Below are 19,993 nucleotides of genomic sequence, written 5' to 3'. Positions count from 1 at the left end.
TATAAACTGGTTACGAACGTAATTAGAGCAGTAAAAATAATTTTTTGGTCAAACTTGTGGTATACTGTCTGATACACCACGGCTTTCAGCCAATTCAGGGCTTGAACTACCTAGTTTATAATTGTAAATAAATCCCCTTTGTGCATGTGCATTACTATAGATAAATCCGACAGGAAAGTTTTAGGGATGAAAGTTGGACGGAGGATCTCAATCTCTGAGCAAGAAACACTTGGAAGAACATTAAAAAAAAATTATGCTAGGCTATTTTCTGGCAATTGTGCTGTCATTATGTGCCAGATGTTTTCATTTTTCTTTTATTTAACCTTTATTTAACAAGGCAAGTCAGTTAAGAACAAATTCTTATTTACAATGACGGCCTACTTGTAATGCCCCTCCGGCCAAACCCTCCCCTAACCCAGACGATGCGAGGCCAATTGTGGGCCACCCTATGGGACTGCAGATAACGGCTTCTGTGATACAGCCTGGGTTCAAACCCGGGTCTCAAGTGACGCCTCTAGCGTTGCGATGCAGTGCCTTACACCGCTGTGCCACTCGGGAGTTAAGACTTCAAACCGTTATAAATGGCCCATTTTCAAGATTTGCATTTTAATAGGCATAGGCTGCAGATTAAAATCTGGGTTTATGATTGTAATTTGACTTTGCTATGGTTTCCTTAGATAAAGGCAGGAAGCCTATAGCCCCTGATAGGCCTACATCTCATTTCAAGTAGTCTACAGTAGCCTAGAAAAGATGTAGGCAAAATGTAACCTGAACGATTAAGCAGCTTGCTTAAGATTAATTGCAAGGTAAGAAGTACTTGTTTCCCAATAGCCTGCTGGAATAGGCTACAGAGGATGGTGTCATAATTTCGATCACTGAATTAAATATGAATAATATGTATATGAACTGAATATGTTTGTCATGATTTGACCTTATATTTTTCCGAGATTCCAGTAGTTTTGAACGCGGCAATACGAGGTCAATTCATGACGTTAGTGATCTTCAGGTCTGAGCTCAAGAAAGAGGCCCGAATTCAGGAGATGGAATTCCGAGTTGGATGACCGTTCAAATGGACTTTTCCCAGTCGGAGCTCGTTTTTTTCCAAGTTCCCAGTTGTTTTGAACGCACAAGTCGGAAGTCGGAGAATTTCAAATTCGCAGTTGTTTTGAACGCGGCATAATCTTTGATCGCGGGTACATCCACGTCAGAACATCGTGTGATGAGACGTCATTACGTTTTAACAATGTTTTTGCAAAGATGGCGGTGGCTGAGTGAATGGACGAAACAGCCCTTTTAGTTGGAACATTTGATTTATTCCGTTTCTTATCCAACATAATCTGATTTAAATAGTTTGTCTTAAATTTCTTCACAGATATATTCTTATTAAACAAATAACTAGAATGGTAATATGACACAGAGCAAAAAGAAGAAACGGGCGAATCGCAGTCTCCTGCTGGCGAAAAAAATTATTATCAAGGATGGAGGAACGGTGAGTTTACACCAAAATCGCACTATTTGGCATCGAATTTCTTGAGATTAGTTTGCCGCATGTGGTATGTCTGTCTACAATATGTGAAATTTAACGCGCTAGCTCGTTCTGCTTGCCAGCGCCCTGGGGGAAGTTCCGATGCCTCTTCCTAGTCCTCTCAAAAACAACAGTGCTAGCTACGTCAGCTAGCTAACGTATCTGCTGGTGCTAACTAACGTTGGCTGCTTGTTTAGTTCCGTGTAACGTTAGCTAGTCATCCTCTAGTAAAGGTATAGCTTCTCACTCAGCAGTATGGTAGCTACACTACATGACCAAAAGTATGTGTACACCTGCTCGTCGAACATCTCATTCCAAATTCATGGGCATTAATATGGAGTTGGTCTCAACTTTGCTGCTATAACAGCCTCCACTCTTCTGAGAAGGCTTTCCACTAGATGTTGGAACATTTCTGCGGGGACATGCTTCCATTCAGCCACGAGCATTAGTGAGGTCGGGTAGTGATGTTGGGCGATTAGGCCAGACTCACAGTTGGCATTCCAAAGGTATTCGATGGGGTTGAGGTCAGGGCTCTCTGCAGGCCAGTAAGGTTCTTCCACACTGATCTCGACAAACCATTTCTGTATGGACCTCGCTTTGTGCACAGGGGCATTGTCATGCTGATACAGGAAAGAGCCTTCCCCAGACTGTTGCCACAAAGTTGGAAGTACAGAAACGTCTAGAATGTTATTGTATGCTGTAGCGTTGAGATTCCCCTTCACTGGAACTACGGGGCCTAGCTCGAACCATGAAAAACAGCCCCAGACTATTATTCCTACTCCACCAAACTTTACAGTAGGCACTATGCATTCTGGCAGGTAGCGTTCTCCAGGCATCCGCCAAATCCAGATTCTTCTTTCGGACTGCCAGATGATGAAGCATGATTCATCACTCCAGAGAACGTGTTTCCACTGCTCCAGAGTCCAATGGCAGTGAGCTTTACACCACTCCAGCCAATACTTGGCATTGCGATCTTAGGCTTGTGTGCGGCTGCTCAGCCATGGAAACCCATTTCATGATGTTCCAGACGAACAGTTCTTGTGCTGACGTTGCTTCCTGCAGCAGTTTGGAACTCTGTAATGGGTGTTGCAACCGAGGACAGGCAATTTTTATTTGTTTATTTTTTTAAACACGCGCCTCTGCACTCAGCGGTACGGTTCTGTGAGCTTGTGTGGCCTACCACTTCGGGGCTGAGCCGTTGTTGCTCCTAGATGTTTCCACTTCACGATAACAGCACTTACAGTTGACAAGGGCAGAAATTTGACAAGCTAACTTGTTGGAAAGGTGGCAGCTTATTAGGGTGCCACGTAGTGCTGGGCGATATGGCCAAAATACCATATCGCGGTATTAAAAAAAATGTTTACACTATTTTTTACTTTTTTTTTTGCTTTATAAGTAGTGCATGACCTCAGGGTGGCAACACATACATTCTAATTGATTTCAATGGGTCTTTCTCCATTCTGATTGTTTTATACTGTTCAATTCAACCCCAAATATTTTTTTGCATTTTCGTATATTTCTGCATTTACTGCACTCGTTTGAGATAATTTCCACTCTGCCATGAAGGGCTGCACTGTATAGGCAAACAATCTAAACCTTATTTTGAACCAAATATTGCAATAGCGATTTGACATATGATTTAGAGCAAAACACTCCAACAAAAGTTGGAATCATGGAAATAGAATGATTATTTTAATTCTATAGTTAGAATATGATAGTGGGCACTTTGAATAGTGTTGTTTGCCATGAAAACGAAGGAGAATGCCAGGGAGGAGTTATTGTGATAGGTAGGAACCAAAGTGTTGATAATTGTTTCCTAGGGGACCCTATAATCTTTGGCTACATTGACTGTTTTCTCTTAGCTACTTAATGTAGCTAACATATTAATGCTTCTTGTATTCCTCTTTGATTAAGAAGGTACAGTTGCACAAACAACATGCTGATTTTGAACTACACCATCACTGGTATTATCAGCCAGTATAACTAATTATGTTTATTCTGACTCCTGTACATTTATTAGCTAGCTACCTAGCGATTAGCATTAGCGGCTAACAAGATTTAGGCCCAACTTGCTAAGAAAAGACAAACTAGCTGTTTGCATATGTGAGCAAAACAAACTAATAGTGTAATTTATAGAACGCTATTGGATTTATATGAAGAAGCAGATTGAAAACAGCTTTGTTGCCATCAACATTGTTGCATGTGCTGCATTGACCATGCAGACTGAACGCAGGTGTCTTGTGGTCGAGGAACAACTAACAGTGTTGCCAACTCATTTTCAGGGTAAGTTGCTAGAGGCAGGTTGATTTGTTGCTAAATGACGTTGTGATGTCATTGCGTGATAATGTAAAACTGCGTCATTACGTAGAATACACAATAACGTTTCTCAAATTGACTGGCCATCTCAGCAAAAAATATGATTTGACATTTGTTCAGGTACAGACTCCCACTCTTTTCTGTACAATTTTGATTGAGACATGTTGATTGATGTTGTAAGTTCTGTTCAAGATCAAGCATTCGTGACCAACTATATTCATTGGGTTTGGCTCGTCGAATCTGTACTACTTCTGCTGCAGTCAGCCAACAATGATTTGCAATTTGCTGTAATTGCTGCTGGCCTGCTACTGCCAGTGTTCGAGATGAGCGCCTGCTGCTGACGTTACTCGCAATGCACTTTTGCAGCCAGGCACGTGTGTTGTGACTGATTGTGTGACAGAGAAAATCGTTTTTGTGTCATTTAGAGGGGAAATGCATGCATTTTAGCATTTGAGTCACTTTTCAAAAGTTGCTAAAAGTTCAAAATACATTTTTAAAAGTAGCTAAATTTGTTGCTAGGTGCTGTTTGAAAAAAAGGTTGCCAGGGTAGTCTGAAAAGTTGCTAAATCTAGCAACAAATTGCAAAGTTGGCATCACTGACAACAAATGCGCTTCTTGAGAGGCAGGGCGGGGCTTGGTCTGTGGAAAGCTACATGGAGAGAGAGCGGAGAGAGATGACTCAAGTAGCGAAATAAACTATAAAAATTGACATTAAACACGGCGTATCACATTTAACAAATCAAACATTCAAATGCCGTTATAGAAGGTAAAGTAAAAACCCAAATCAGTCCATGCATCAATACCGGTATATTGTAAAATACGGTACACCGCCCAGCCCTAGACTGCCATGTTGAAAGTCACTGAGCTCTTAAGTACGGTCCATTCTACTGCCAGTGTTTGTCTATGGAGATTGCATGGTAGTGTGCTCAATTTTATACACCCGTCAACAAGAGGTGTGGCTGAAACAGCTGAATCCACTAATTGGAAGGGATGTCCACATACTTTTGGCCATAGTGTATAATCATACACAGGGGACCATATTCCTGCTAACAAAAGTCAAATTTGCCAAGACTGCCACTACTGGCTCTTCCAATGTGGGAAATGTAACTTTAGAAGAGTCAATAGTGGCAGATATGAATTCTGTTGTTGATGACTGTAAGCAGGAAGTTGCCACACTGTGTATAATGATGTCCTATTGCTGAGTTTACCTTTAAATATATCTTATTTGAAAGTAAGATCATTGAGTATTGCTTGTTGACATACTTACATTGACATACTTCTACTCTGTTCACCAGGCACAAGGTTTCGGAGCTCCCAGCGTCTACCATGCTGTAATTGTCATCTTTTTGGAATTTTTTGCCTGGGGCCTTCTTACAGCACCCACTTTGGTGGTAGGTTGTCGTCTTTATTACCTATTATTTCAAACAGTATGATTTGTTGGCTGCTGATGAAACTGTTTAAACAATAAGGCCCCTGGGGGATTGGTATATGGACAATTTACAACGGCTAAGGGCTGTTTTTAATGCTCGATGCAACGCAGTGCCTTGACACAGCCCTTAGCCTTAGTATATTGGACATAGATCACAAACCCTGACGTGCCTTATTGCTATTATAAACTAGTTACCAATATAATTAGAGCAGTAAAAATACATGTTTTGTCATACCCGTGGTATACGGTCTGTTATAAACTGGGTGGTTCGAGCCCTGAATGCTGGTTGGCTGAAAGCTGTGGTATATGAGACCGTATACCACGGGTATGACAAAATATTTATTCTTACTTTTCTAATCACATTTTAACTAGTTTATAATAGCAATACGGCACCTCGGGGTTTGTGTTAAATGGCCAATATACCACGGGTAAGGGTTGTATCTAGGCACTCCGTGTTGCGTCATTCTTAAGAACAGCCCTTAGCCATGGTATATTGGCCATATACCAATCACCCTTGGGCCTTCTTGCTTAAATGTACCATGGCTGTCAGTCAGTCAGCATTCAGGGCTCGAACCACCCAGTTTATAATCACAATTAAGTCTCCACTATGTGTCCTTATCCCCTTGTTATCCAGGTCCTACATGAGACATTCCCGAAGCATACGTTTCTAATGAATGGCTTGATCCAGGGGGTAAAGGTATGGTGTTTGAACGTGTGTTATTATTTTGAACAGCACATCTAGTTACACTTCAATTCTATTTCCATTCATTGGGTGTGTCTTATTGTCTTTCAGGGCCTGCTGTCTTTCCTGAGTGCTCCTCTGATTGGTGCCCTGTCTGATGTGTGGGGTCGGAAGTCTTTTCTCCTGCTTACTGTTTTCTTCACATGCGCTCCCATTCCACTGATGAAGATAAGCCCCTGGTACGATGGCACGCAACCAGAGAGAGTCCATAGTTACTGAGATCACCATTCAAATGAATCCTAGTTCTATGGAATCTATTGTGGTTAAACAAATTGGGAAGATCTGAACTTCATGCTGAATTTCATACTGTTCTACTCTACACTATTCTATATTTTATGCAAGATTCATTAGCTAATATAATGTGATGTGTTGAGATGGAACTGAGAGTCAAGTGTAATAATAACTGAGTGCCATATCCTGCCTCTGTTTCAGGTGGTATTTTGCAGTTATATCAGTGTCCGGTGTGTTTGCTGTAACCTTCTCTGTGGTCTTTGCCTATGTGGCTGACATCACGCAGGAGCATGAACGCAGCATGGCCTATGGACTGGTGTGTATCAGACATTACCTACACAATTTATTCTAATCTTCAAGTTTACCACCTCACCTTTTTTGATTCAGTGATTTGTGGTCCATTTGTGGCTAAAATAGTTATATCCTTTAGAACCTATTTGCATTTTGGTCCCCACTAAACAAAGTAGACATTTTGCACAAACTCAAGAAAGTGAAACTCCAATTTGATTTAAAGAGTGGTAGTTGAAGATTTAGTCAGTAAACCACCTCTACTCTTGTCCGTTAGGTGTCGGCCACCTTTGCTGCTAGCCTGGTGACGAGCCCGGCCATCGGAGCCTACCTGGGCCGTGTGTATGGTGACGGCCTGGTGGTGGTGCTGGCCTCGGCCATCGCTATGCTGGACATCTGCTTCATCCTGGTGGCCGTGCCAGAGTCTCTGCCTGAGAAGATGAGGCCAGCATCCTGGGGGGCTCCCATCTCCTGGGAGCAGGCCGACCCCTTTGCTGTGAGTACATGGTCCACTTCTAAAGGCTGTCAGTTTCTGTACCCCATTAATTACCCAACTGTATTGTTTCTCTACCCCATGAATTATCCAACTGTTATGTTTATGTACCCCATTAGTGTGCTTTTAGAGTTCAATTTGGATTGGCCAAATGAGATGCCTTCTCTTGACATCAATAGGCTTTATGGCAAATTACATGAGGATTCAAGAAATAAAGGGTTAGCCTAGTCCTACCAATGTACAAATATATTGGCTTGTTTGGGAAACATTCTCAAACCTGTTGAAGATGTGTCCTTCACTTCTGCACTGATCAGTGGTAGTAGCTAGAATTTGGTGGGTCTCTGAGACCGAGGAGAACATGGACATTTCCTTTCTACCGCGTCACAGTCCTGATGATGGGGAAAGTTTAGAATTCAAAAATAACGTGTGTGGGGGGGACACAGACACACAATGGTATCAACGGAATTGGTGGTGGAGGCAGGTATTGTTCTTGGTAAAAAGAGGGCTCAGTAATAGAACGTGGTGAGAATGGCTGTGCTGCAAGACCTTGTCCTCTTGACTGACAGCCATGGCTTCCCTTATGGAAGCATTATAGCATCTGGTTGTGTGTTGACACTTTCAACTAGCTACTCATGTTACCAGTGGTCCTCTTCAGTCTTACCATTTGCCTCCACAATAACTCCATCACTTAATGTTTTCATTAGATTTCATAAAAGAACAAGACCAACTGAGATGTTGTATGCATTTGGGAAGAGAAACTGACCAATTGTAATGTGGTTAGTTGCAAGAGGTTACACCCTTACAACGAACCACATTACAATTGGTCAGTTTCTCTTCACAAATGCATACATCTCAGTTGGTCTTGTTCATGCATTTGGACTGAATTGTTTGGTACAGGCCATGTTAGTGTACCTCAGCTTTTAGTTCTGAACAATGTCTTTCTAATTGGGCATAGAAACCAACAGTGCCCTAAACTGGTTAACCGTGCTGAAATGGCACACAAACATCATTTTTTAAAACCACAATGGGATTTACCCAGCACAAGGAACAAGCGTTTAGACCAGGGTGTGTTCTACATCATGCAAACCTGACCTCTCCTAAAATGGGTTGTTTGGTGGTCCGTGCTATCTGGTATCCTTGGGATGTCCCGTCCCTAAACGTAACTCTTACCTTAACCGTTTGAAATGTAAGTTTCATTGGGGGGTAGGGACATCGCAAACTGTTGTTTGAAGGGGGGAGGGAGTGCTACATGGTATACACAGAGGCAAAACAGGGGAATTATTAACATACTATATACATAGAGAGGGGTCTGAAAAGCACATTTCATAATACTCCAAATCGCCGAGGGGCTGCGCCATTAAATGTTTGAAGCTAAATTACACAATGTACAGCAGCTACTCATGGCACAACTTAACAGGTCTTCCTCAGGCAATGTTGAGTGGGAAGGCTATGTTGCTAAAATAAATCAACATCACACAGGGCTCGACATTAACGCTTGTCCGGAACAAGAAAAGAAAATAGTCTGACTAGAAGAATTTAGATTTGAGTTGACCGAATAGATTTGTTTTACTTGTCCAAGGTCATATTAAACAATTACTCAGATCAGAATTGGGGGGGTACATTTTGTAGTTTTAAAGCAAATTTCCTGCAATTGTGCTCACTTTGTCATGGGGCTGAGAGAGAATTTCCTGAAATTCTACACATTTTGCCATGGCTTATGCCGTGTTCTTATGCTGAGTGAATCAAACATAACAATCAATGCCATGACATTTTTGGAATTTGATATTCTTCCTGACTGTCAATGTTTTATTTTGGTGGTTGTTAGTTCTCAAATATCTTGTTTTAAAAAATATATAGCGCCATAATCTTTTTCTACATACATTATATCTGGTTTTACTCATTTTAAGTTAACCCTGAAAAATTATTACAATTTTTATTTGTATAGATTTTTTGGAGTGGTCCGCAACTGCTAAATGAATATAGGGGAAACACTGAGACCCATGTGGGCACATTTGTTGATATTCCTTGCTAATTACTGAGTTATAGCTATTACTTGGTGTGCATCAGCTGTGTGTGTGCCAGAGGAGAGAGTTAGACTTTACAGCAGGTAGGCCTAGCCCATAAAAAAAATGACAGACTAAAGAGATATCCAATTCAACACATCGTGTAGCCTGGCTAGTAGTTTTTCGGTAGTTAACTATTAAGTGGGGGTGTAATGGTTCACCAAACCCACGGTTTGGTACGTATTGCAGTTTTGGGGTCACATTTCGGTACAGCGGGAAAATGAAATGCCAACAGTTACTGTCGTTAAATAAAAAATACAAAGGGCTGATATTCCTGATTCCATATATGATCATGTGTCATATAATGCCTGATGAGAACACCATCAGGAATAACAACTTTTCTTAAATGAAAACACGATTAATCAACAACACTAAAATAAAGTGCAATATGCGTGTGAAATCAATATGTAAACATGGCTCGGACATTGTATAGGCCTATGCTATAAGGTTTTCTTACAAAGACAAAAATATGCACACTTGAGACTCTCATAAAGGGGGCGTGTCTGTAGCACAGTACTTCTCCCACTCCGGGCGGGGCAATGAGATGGGCTGTCACTAAAGCCTTGTTCACACTGCAAGCCTTAATGCTCAAATCTGTTTTGTTTTTTAAATCTGTTTTGGACTACTGATGGTCAAAACAGCAAGTTACGAGTGACCAAATCAGATTTGTGTGTGTTCAGACAGCAGTCATTTACTGACAAGGCTATGCTAGTTGTCATAGTAATGACCGGTGTGCAGTGGTGTAGGCTGATTGGTGGCGGTACTTGTGCTTCCTATCACTCAGAAGTTATGTTTCAAACTAAGGTGACAACCCTTCTTATCATGGACGTTTCTCAGTTGCTTTGAATGTTCAAAATCATAGTGTAAAAACACTTTTAAAGCCTCAAAGGATAAGATGATCCAACTTTCAAAATTAGTCCTTTTTGGCTAGCCACAGCAGTCAACTAGGTAGCTGTTTAGCATTCTAGCACATTCACACATTTGTTTGTAAACAATTTACTAGGTAGTTAGCTACCACATGTTCTTGTCAAACTGTCAACAGTGTAGCTACCAAGCAACAAGATATGTTTAAGTCTAAAAACTACTTGAGGGCAAATAAATCAGATTTGACCGTTCAGACACAAGTCACATGGCCAGGAATCAGATTTCTATCTGACTTCAAACCACCTATGAAGGTGGCTTGAAATCAGATTCCAGTCTGTTCCAACTGCAGGAAAAATAACCGATTTGGAATCAGATATGCAAATAAATAGGATTAGGACTTAGGACTTACACAAGGTGCTGAAATCCCCTATTCTAAACCACCGAGAATGGGAGCATATCCGTGGCTATAGGCTAAACATACCTATCGCTATTGTAATTTATTTGGCCTTTTCAGAATCCGCTGCGAAGAGCTGATCGAATGCAGCGGGGAGATGACGTTTATTTATTTTTTGCGTTTCCGTCTTGCTCCTTCCTGGTGGTATGAATCCTTGGGTGATGTCAGCGTAAATGTGTCAACATATTTGAGGGGCTGGGAGCTGCATAGGCTATTCTGGTTGAGCAGTGGCTACATACTACTGTTAACGCTCTGTCCATTGCCAGTGTAATCTACTGTGAAGCCAAAATGTTCTCAAACTGGAGATTTAGACGATGATGGAGAATCCTGGTTTATCGACCCCACCACTCGTAATCGTACAGAACAAGTTCCCGAATTTTGATTACAACATGCATAGCCTATAGGCGTTGTTTGATTATTATAATTTATTTAATTTTATTCGGGTTCACCGTGCGGACCGAACCAAGGTCCCCATACCCAATGTTCAATACGAATACATTTACCCTTACACCCCTAATTCTCTGGATATGTTAGATGAAATAGCTTACTTTTTTAATCATAGGCTACCATCTGTTGTCTTACTTGTCACTGATAAAAAAATTATTCTACTGGCTATTGTTGATAGTCTATAAAGAGAAAGCTACAAAAAGACACCTAGCATTGGTCTTGGCTAGCCCACTGTAGGCCTTGGCTAGCCCACTGTAGGCCTTGGCTAGCCCACTGTAGGCCTTGGCTAGCCCACTGTAGGCCTTGGCTAGCCCACTGTAGGCCTTGGCTAGCCCACTGTAGGCCTTGGCTAGCCCACTGTAGGCGTACAGTATCAATATCTATTTTGCAGTCGGTCTTAAAGGGGCAACATCCTATTTTGAGATGTAATAAATAATTACAGACCTGCTTTAGAAACAAACATTTATGCAATTAATCTAATGCAGTTGTATGAAATAGAGTAATCTCTTGCATTGTAAAATTATATCATACAGCTTTTAATACATAATTAAATAATAACCACATGTAGCTGGATATAGAGAGAAAGCATACACCCCAATGCATTAACTGCCAGTGAGGGAAAAAAGTTAACATTGAACCCTGAGTAAATCTATCCAAAACAATGCAAGAACAGAAGGGCATGTGAAGATGGCTAGTCATTATTAGTCAGGTCATTTAAAAATTGGTGCGACCAAAAGGTTAGTGGAAAAAGCTAGTCTAGAGCCCTGGATTGACCTACAACAATGAGGCTAAAGGATTATTCTTTTTTTAGTCTGAGCGAAATCTCTCGCTTGCTCTCTGGTTGTGACCCAGTTCTCATAGAAGGCCTTCTTTCTGCCATGAGATGTGTGAAGGAGTGGATGGGTGTTCATTGTACATCATATTGTTATCACCAATCTAAACCTTTGCTTTCTGTCTCCAGTCTCTAAGGAAAGTGGGCCAGGATTCCACTGTGCTGCTCATCTGTATAACAGTGTTCCTGTCCTACCTTCCCGAGGCTGGCCAGTACTCCAGCTTCTTTCTCTACTTACGACAGGTCTGTCTGCAATGTATTCTGTCAAACGTGTGGCCCAAATAAACAGTGTGTGTGTGAGATGCATGTCAGATGTGTCCACCTCCTTCCTGTATTAAAATTATGCTCAAATGTTTATTCTATTCTACTACCATTTACTTTGTTTGTATTGTTATATTGTATTATTTCTTATTGTTGTTGCATTGTTGAGAAGGAACCTGCAAGTAAGAATTTCGTTGGACGGTGTATCCTGTACATAAGACAAACTTACCTTTTGAGTTGTTATTGCCATGATCAATGTCACGGAGGTCAAGTCCCCTTCAAAGTCAAAATATTTGGCAGACTTGTCGAGGGGGTTTGACTATAGTTCATTTGAAGAACATTGCAAAGTAATTTCATAAATGGTCCGTTACACTGTTCATTGCTGTTCTTTGCAGCTTGCAGCTACACTACATGCTCGTCGAACATCTCATTCCAAAATCATGGGCATTAATATGGAGATGGTCCCCCATTTGCTAACAGCCTCCACTCTTCTGGGAAGGCTTTCCACTAGGTGTTGCAACATTGCTGCAGGGTCTTGCTTCCATTTAGCCACAAGAGCGTTAGTGAGGTTGGACACTGATGTTGGACAATTAGGCCTGGCTTGCAATCAGCATCCAATTCATCCAAAAGGTGTTTGATGGGGTTGAGGTCAGGGCTTTGGCCAGTCAAGTTCTTCCACACTGATCTCGACAAACCATTTCTGTATGGAAGTCACTTTGTGCATGGGGGCATTGTCATGCTGAAACAAGAAGGGGCCTTCCCCAAAGTTGGATGCACAGAATTGTCTAGAATGTTGCTGTAGAGTTAAGATTTCCTTTCACCGGAACAACAGGGCCTAGCCGAACCATGAAAAACAGCCCCAGACCATTATTCCTCCTCCAACAAACTTTACAGTTGGCACTTTGCATTGGGGCAGGTAGCGTTCTCCTGGTATCTGCCAAACCCAGATTTTTCCGTCGGACTGCCAGATGGTAAAGCATGATTCATCACTCCAGAGAACGTGTTTCCACTGCTCCAGAGTGCAATGGCGGCGAACTTTACACCACTCCAGCTGACGCTTGGTATTGCGCATGGTGATTTTAAGCTTGTGTGTGGCTGCTCGGCCATGGAAACCCATTTCTTGGAAGCTTCCGGCAAACAGTTTTTGTGCTGACTATTTTTACGCGCTTCAGCACTCGGCGGTCCCGTACTTGAGTGGCCTACCACTTCGCAGCTGAGCCGTTGTTGCTCTTAGACGTTTCCACTTGACAATAACAGCACTTACAATTGACTGGGCAGAAATGTCAAACTTACTTGTTGGAAAGGTTGCATCCTATGGTGGTGCCACTTTGAAAGTCACTGAGCTTTTTAGTATGGGCCATTCTAATGCCAATGTTTGGCTATGGCGATTGAATGGCTGTGTGCTGAAAGAGCCAAATCCACTAATTTCAGGGGTGTCTACATGTAGTGTATATTCAGCTAAATCATTGTCTTTGCTTGATGATGGGTGTAGTTACTTTGGTCTCACTGGCAGTACAATCACATGCATTTTGTTAATTTTTTCCCCCTACAGATTATGGGATTTTCACCTGAAAGTGTTGCAGCTTTCATAGCTGTTCTAGGACTGCTTTCAATCGTTGCACAGGTTAGTTGTCATTCAATTAACATGTACAGTGCCTTCATAAAGTACTCATACCCCTTGACTTATTCTACATTTTGTTGTGTTACAGCCTGAATTCTAAATGGATTAAATAGATTATTTTCTCACCCATCTACACACAATGCCCCATAACGACAAAGTGAAAACGTGTTTAGAGATTATTTTTTTTGTGCAATTTTATTGAAAATGAAAAATAAATATTATTTTATAAGTATTCACACCCCTTTGCTATTACACTCCAAATTTAGCTTGGGTGCATCCAATTTCCTTTGATCATCCTTGGGATTTCACTACAACTTGATTGGAGTCCACGTGTTGTCAATTCAATTGTTTGAACATAATTTAGAAAGAAACTCAACTGTTTATATAAGGTACCACAGTTGACAGTGCATGTCAGAGCAGAAACTATACCATGAAGTCCAAGGAACTGTCCGTGGGGCTCTGATATAGAATTGTGATGAGGCATATACCTGGGGAAGGGTATAAAACTATTTCTACAGTGTTGAAAGTTTCCAAGAGCACAGTTGTCTCCAACATTGGGAAATAAAATTTAAAAAATATGGAACTACACAGACTGCCTAGATCTGGCTGAGCAACCAAGGAAAACATTTGTTTAACCCTTATTTTACCAGGTAAGTTGACTGACAACACATTCTCATTTACAACAACGACCTGGGGAATAGTTACAGAGGAGAGGAGTGGGGAAGAATGAGACAATTGGAAGAAGGACCTTGGTCAGGGAGGTGACCAGGAACCCAATGACCACTGACAGAACTGCATAGTTCCTTGGCTAAGATGGGAGAACCTGCCAGAAGGAGAACAATCTCTATAGCACCTCACCAATCTAGGCTTTATGGAAGAGTGGCCAGACGGAAGACACTCCTGAGAAAAAGTCACATGACCGCACGCCTAGAGTTTGCAAAAAGGCATGTGAAAGACTCTGCGAGCATAAGGCAAAATATTCTGTGGTCTGATGAGACAATGTAACTCTTTGGTCTGATTGCAAAGCGCTATGCAAAGCTAATCACCCATCTAAAACCATCCCTACCATGAAGCATGGTGGCAGCAGCATCATGCTATGGGGATGCTTTTCAGCAGCAGGGACTGAGACTGGATAGAGGAAACAATGAAAACAGGCAAATCCTTGATGAGAGCCTGCTTCAAAGTGCAAATGACCTTAGACTGGGGGCAAAGATTTACGTTCCAACAAGACAATGACCCCAAGTATACAGCCAAAGCAATGCTGGGAAGGCTTACATTTACATTACATTTAAGTCATTTAGCAGACGCTCTTATCCAGAGCGACTTACAAATTGGTGCATTCACCTATAATATCCAGTAGAACAACCACTTTACAATAGTGCATCTAAATCTTTTAAAGGGGGGGGGGGGGTTAGAAGGATTACTTTATCCTATCCCAGGTATTCCTTAAAGAGGTGGGGTTTCAGGTGTCTCCGGAAGGTGGTGGTTGACTCCGCTGTCCTGGCATCGTGAGGGAGCTTGTTCCACCATTGGGGTGCCAGAGCAGCGAACAGTTTTGATTGGGCTGAGCGGGAACTGTGCTTCCTCAGAGGTAGGGAGGCGAGCAGGCCAGAGGTGGATGAACGCAGTGCCCTTGTTTGGGTGTAGGGCCTGATCAGAGCCTGAAGGTACGGAGGTGCCGTTCCCCTCACAGCTCCGTAGGCAAGCACCATGGTCTTGTAGCGGATGCGAGCTTCAACTGGAAGCCAGTGGAGAGAGCGGAGGAGCGGGGTGACGTGAGAGAACTTGGGAAGGTTGAACACCAGACGGGCTGCGGCGTTCTGGATGAGTTGTATGGGTTTGATGGCACAGGCAGGGAGCCCAGCCAATAGCGAGTTGCAGTAATCCAGACGGGAGATGACAAGTGCCTGGATTAGGACCTGCGCCGCTTCCTGTGTGAGGCAGGGTCGTACTCTGCGAATGTTGTAGAGCATGAACCTACAGGATCGGGTCACCGGCTTCAGAACAAGAATGTTAAAGTCCTTGAGTGGCCCAGCCACAGTCCAGACTTGAATCCCACTGAAAATCTGTGGAAAGACTTGAAGATTGCTGTTCACTGCCACTCCCCATCTAACTTAACAGAGCTTGTGAAAATATGCAAGAAAGAATGGGGGGGAGAGAAATCCCCAAATCCAGATTAATAAATATAAGCAAAGGTGATGCAGACATGTCCAAGATAACTGAAAGCTGCTTCTACAAATTATTGACTCTTCAAAATAAATGTGTTAAAATTTATAAAAGTTTCCACTTAGTCATTATGGGGTATTTCATCCATTTTGAATTCAGGCTGCAACACAACAAAACGTGGAATAAGCGGTATGAATACTGTCTGAAGGCGCTGTAATCCCAATCTCTGCCATGTTATGTTAACCTGGTTTGGGCATTAATGAGAACATTCATTATATGCAATATTAACATTCAAATAAATGGTTTCCAATTTTATATATATCTTTTTCTTTCTTTTGTCAGACAGTAGTATTAAGTTTACTCATGCGTTCCATCGGGAACAAGAACACTATCTTGCTCGGCCTCGGGTTCCAGATACTACAGCTCGCCTGGTATGGGTTTGGCTCCGAGCCATGGTAAGCTTTTTTAAAGTGACTCATCTGATTCAGGTCAATGAAGAGATACTCTTTCAAGTGAATTAATCTGTTTTCTCTCATCTCTCTACAGGATGATGTGGGCAGCAGGGGCTCTAGCAGCCATGTCAAGCATCACTTTCCCAGCAATCAGTGCTTTGGTTTCCCGCACTGCTGAACCAGACCAACAAGGTTTGTACTTTGTTATAGTTTTATTTTGCACCTATGCATAGTCACTTTACCCTCTATCTACATGAACATATTAGCTAAATTACCTTGATTAACCCATACCGCTGCACAGTGACTCTGTACTGGTACCCTTTGTATATAGCCTCTTTATACTGTAGTTATTTTATTACTATTTTTCCTTTAGTTTATTTAGCACATTGTTTCTTACTTTTTAACTCTTCATTGTTGGTTAAGGGCTCATATGTAAGCATTTCACGGTAAGTTGTATTCAGCGCATGTGACAAATACATTTTTATTTGATTTTGCACGTTCTTCGATTCATCTATTGGCCTGGTCGTAATTGGAAATGAGAAATGGTTCTCAGTTAAAGGGGGAGTTCAGTGAAATGACATTTAAGATGTTTGTTTCCTTCAAGGAAAGGAAATAATTATAAATATGTAATTTTTCTGAACTATCCCTTTAACTTGCCTGGTGAAGTAAAGGTTGAATGCAATCCAATCGATAAATTATTGTTGGCTCTCATCTCACAGGAGTGGGCCAGGGGATGGTGACAGGTATCCGGGGGCTGTGTAACGGCCTGGGCCCAGCGCTCTACGGCTTCATCTTCTACATCTTCCACGTGGAGCTGGATGCGCCCCCAGATGGCAACGGGGACACTCCGGTCCATACTCAAGCCCACCTTCAGCTCCTCCCTCAGGTTAGCCACCAACATCACATCCCTAACCCCAACCTTTTCTGCTCCTCCCTCAGGTTAGCCCCCAGTGCCACATCCCCAACCTTTTCTGCTCCTCTCTCAGGTTAGCCCCCAGAGCCACATCCCCAACCTTTTCTGCTCCTCCCTCAGGTTAGCCCCCAGTGCCACATCCCCAACCTTTTCTGCTCCTCTCTCAGGTTAGCCCCCAGAGCCACATCCCCAACCTTTTCTGCTCCTCCCTCAGGTTAGCCCCCAGTGCCACATCCCCAACCTTTTCTGCTCCTCCCTCAGGTTAGCCCCCAGTGCCACATCCCCAACCTTTTCTGCTCCTCCCTCAGGTTAGCCCCCAGTGCCACATCCCCAACCTTTTCTGCTCCTCCGCCTTATTGTTTAGATCTTTAGCCCGAACCCGATGGGGCTTGAATTTTCAGGCCCAATCAAACCTCTACTCGGCCTCACAATACACAACCGGAACCAGACAGATAATACATTTGACTTAGTTAGCGTAGACTTTGAAGGTTAGTTTTGACAGCCAGGATACCTCCTCAAAAATGACCAGACAGTTTAACAAGGTTCTATCCCTGTCTTAAAAGTTACTATGATTATTTAGACACTATGCATACTTAGAGGGTTTTGGGCGCTATTTAATGTTAACTAGTTATCATGTATCAATACACTTGTGTAACTCTAATTTGTTAAATGTTCCTAATTTTGTCACTTCAGGTATGGAAAATGTGAACCTTTTATTTCGTCCTCTCCTCAGAGTTCCATCATTCCTGGCCCGCCCTTCCTCTTCGGAGCATGCTCAGTGCTACTAGCGCTCCTGGTGGCACTCTTCATACCAGAGCAACCTCACCTAGGCCTCCGGCCCGGCAGCTGGAAGAAGCACAGCTCTCCCCACGGACACCCTCACAGCCTGCGGCCGCCCGGGGAGGCCAAAGAGCCCCTACTGCAGGACTCAAACGTGTAACACTGGCTACTTAGGCCAGATGCCCTCCCTCTTCACAAAGAAAGAGAGCTCCTTATATAGGTATAACAGACAGCAATCTAAAAGCTATATTAAGAGTTACCACTATATATGTATACATAGGAGTATATGTTGTTGAGAGAAAGTTCTATCCAAAGGCACTATTTGCAATGGCTTATATTTATTGATTTTTTGTGTTTTCCTTGAACTTTTACAACAACAACAAAAATATTCCCTGGACCGTTGTTTTGATGATATTGAACAGGGGCATAGCTCACTCAGGGACATACACCTGGTAAGACGGGGCTGTTTCTGAACAGTGTTCCACAATCAGAAGAGGGCATCTCTGCACAACAAAAGCAACCGAGAAAGATAAACGCATCACAAAGACTGGTTTGTCCTCTAGAATTGGGCATTCAGCTTTACGGAACGTGGTGTGAGAAAGACACTGCGGGGCCGAGTCGGAAATTCAGGTGGCATTTCCCCAGATCTCAGCATAAAAAGCCTTAATCCACATAACCATGGAATGTGAAAACGCAATGGACTTGGAATGGTACAGCTGAATTTTTAAAGCAACCTTTATTTTGACGCTCATATCAAACTGCTGCCTATATGAATTCCTACTACCACTTCGTCAGACTGACTGGTGCCTTCCCTTGGCTTTGAAAATGCTGTTTGGGGGGTTGGGAGTGTGTTACTTTTTGACGGGACCACAATGAGATCTTGAATTGCCCCCTGATCGCTCTCTGACATCACGGAATGTGTGACAGATTGGCTTGGTATTTTTAGTCTTTTATTCTCATTTGTACGTGTACACGGCCAAGTCCCTGACATGTACAGATCGTACAGTTACAGGAAATGATCATACAAGAAGGGTTTGCCTTTTTTAAATATCTCGTCGTCAGCCAACACGTTGCATAGTTACGGAATCCGTAGATCCATCTCCAGTGGCCTTCTATAAACCATTTCACTTGTACAAACAATGCGCTCTTGTTTTAACTTGCTAATTGACCAAATACCAAAAAAGTACATATTGAATCATGAAAGTTGTGAAATATTAGTTGTGTGCTCTAGTTATTTATGAGTTGGTGTTCTGTAAAACATTGCAATTTCTTAATACTGTATGCTGTTTTCTTTTTCATGTATTGTAATATTGTTTTGCTGCCTTATTTCAACCTTTTAAACATAATTGTTGACTGACCTTGTAAATATACATTAAGTATAGAACCATGCATTTCAATAAAGTGGAATATTTTGATGTATGTTGGATTTATGGCTGGGAAACCTGTGCTGTTTTAGGTGAACAGAACATTGAGCCAAATCCAAACCAGTATGACAAGTCTATACTGTAGTTAATGCATCTGGTAGTCAATGCATTTTAAGGTTCCACCCATATCCTTTAATTGTACACTCTAAGATAATATTTTTTTATGTTTGTTTTCCAAGTTATACTGTGTTGGGCAGCAGACTCCATCTCGCCTGTTGTCAAATATACATTGCAGGCAGTTATTTTCCCAAGAAAACATTTAACCTTGTGCTATGTTTCTTATCTTACAATTTCTTTTAGGTAAGGTAATTTTGCAATGCAACGATTTCAGGAAATCCACAAGATGCATATCAACTTCTCAGTTTGAAGATGACAAACCAGCTAATGTATACTGAACAAAAATATAAATGCAACCATTTAAAAGATTTTACTGAGTTACAATTCATAAGGATATCAGGCAATTTAGTCTGGTTTTAGACCCCATCATAGCACTCAGACTGCACTTGTGAAGGTGGTAAATTACCTTTTAATGGTGTCAGACTGAGGCTCTGCATCTGTCCTCGTGCTCCTAGACCTTAGTGCTGCTTTTGATACCATCAATCACCACGTTCTTTTGGAGAGATTGGAAACCCAAATTGGTCTACACGGACAAGTTCTGGCCTGCTTTAGATCTTATCTGTCGGAAAGATATC

The 19,993-nt window shown here is 42.1% G+C and overlaps 1 protein-coding gene across 2 annotated transcripts; it reads left to right on the top strand.

The window, feature by feature from the left end:
• Window positions 1-1,213: 1,213 nt before the first annotated feature.
• LOC115151635 (hippocampus abundant transcript 1 protein) lies at window positions 1,214-19,303 on the top strand. Of its 2 annotated transcripts, none has more exons than XM_029695733.1 (12): window positions 1,214-1,489; window positions 5,137-5,232; window positions 5,905-5,967; window positions 6,064-6,191; window positions 6,445-6,559; window positions 6,809-7,027; window positions 11,814-11,927; window positions 13,498-13,569; window positions 16,075-16,187; window positions 16,279-16,376; window positions 16,904-17,070; window positions 17,831-19,303. In XM_029695733.1, the coding sequence occupies exons 1-12, from the start codon at window positions 1,409-1,411 to the stop codon at window positions 18,035-18,037; spliced, it is 1,473 nt and encodes a 490-aa protein (XP_029551593.1). In that variant the 5' UTR covers window positions 1,214-1,408; the 3' UTR covers window positions 18,038-19,303. The 2 variants fall into 2 exon arrangements, with proteins under 2 accessions (XP_029551593.1, XP_029551594.1); XM_029695734.1 differs by lacking the exon at window positions 1,214-1,489 and adding an exon at window positions 3,715-3,808.
• Window positions 19,304-19,993: the final 690 nt, after the last annotated feature.

Source organism: Salmo trutta, chromosome 17 (genome assembly GCF_901001165.1).
Source record: "Salmo trutta chromosome 17, fSalTru1.1, whole genome shotgun sequence".
In the NCBI taxonomy this organism is placed as follows: domain Eukaryota; kingdom Metazoa; phylum Chordata; class Actinopteri; order Salmoniformes; family Salmonidae; genus Salmo; species Salmo trutta.
The sequence above is the reverse complement of the archived record's forward strand: the minus strand, read 5'-3'. Positions and strand labels throughout refer to the sequence as shown.

Coding starts and splice junctions, on each gene's coding strand:
- LOC115151635 (XM_029695733.1), top strand. CDS start 1,409: ATGACACAGAGCAAAAAGAAGAAACGGGCGAATCGCAGTCTCCTGCTG. Junction 6,192..6,444: donor CTGATGAAGATAAGCCCCTG/GTACGATGGCAC, acceptor CCTCTGTTTCAG/GTGGTATTTTGCAGTTATAT. Junction 17,071..17,830: donor ACCTTCAGCTCCTCCCTCAG/GTTAGCCACCAA, acceptor TCCTCTCCTCAG/AGTTCCATCATTCCTGGCCC.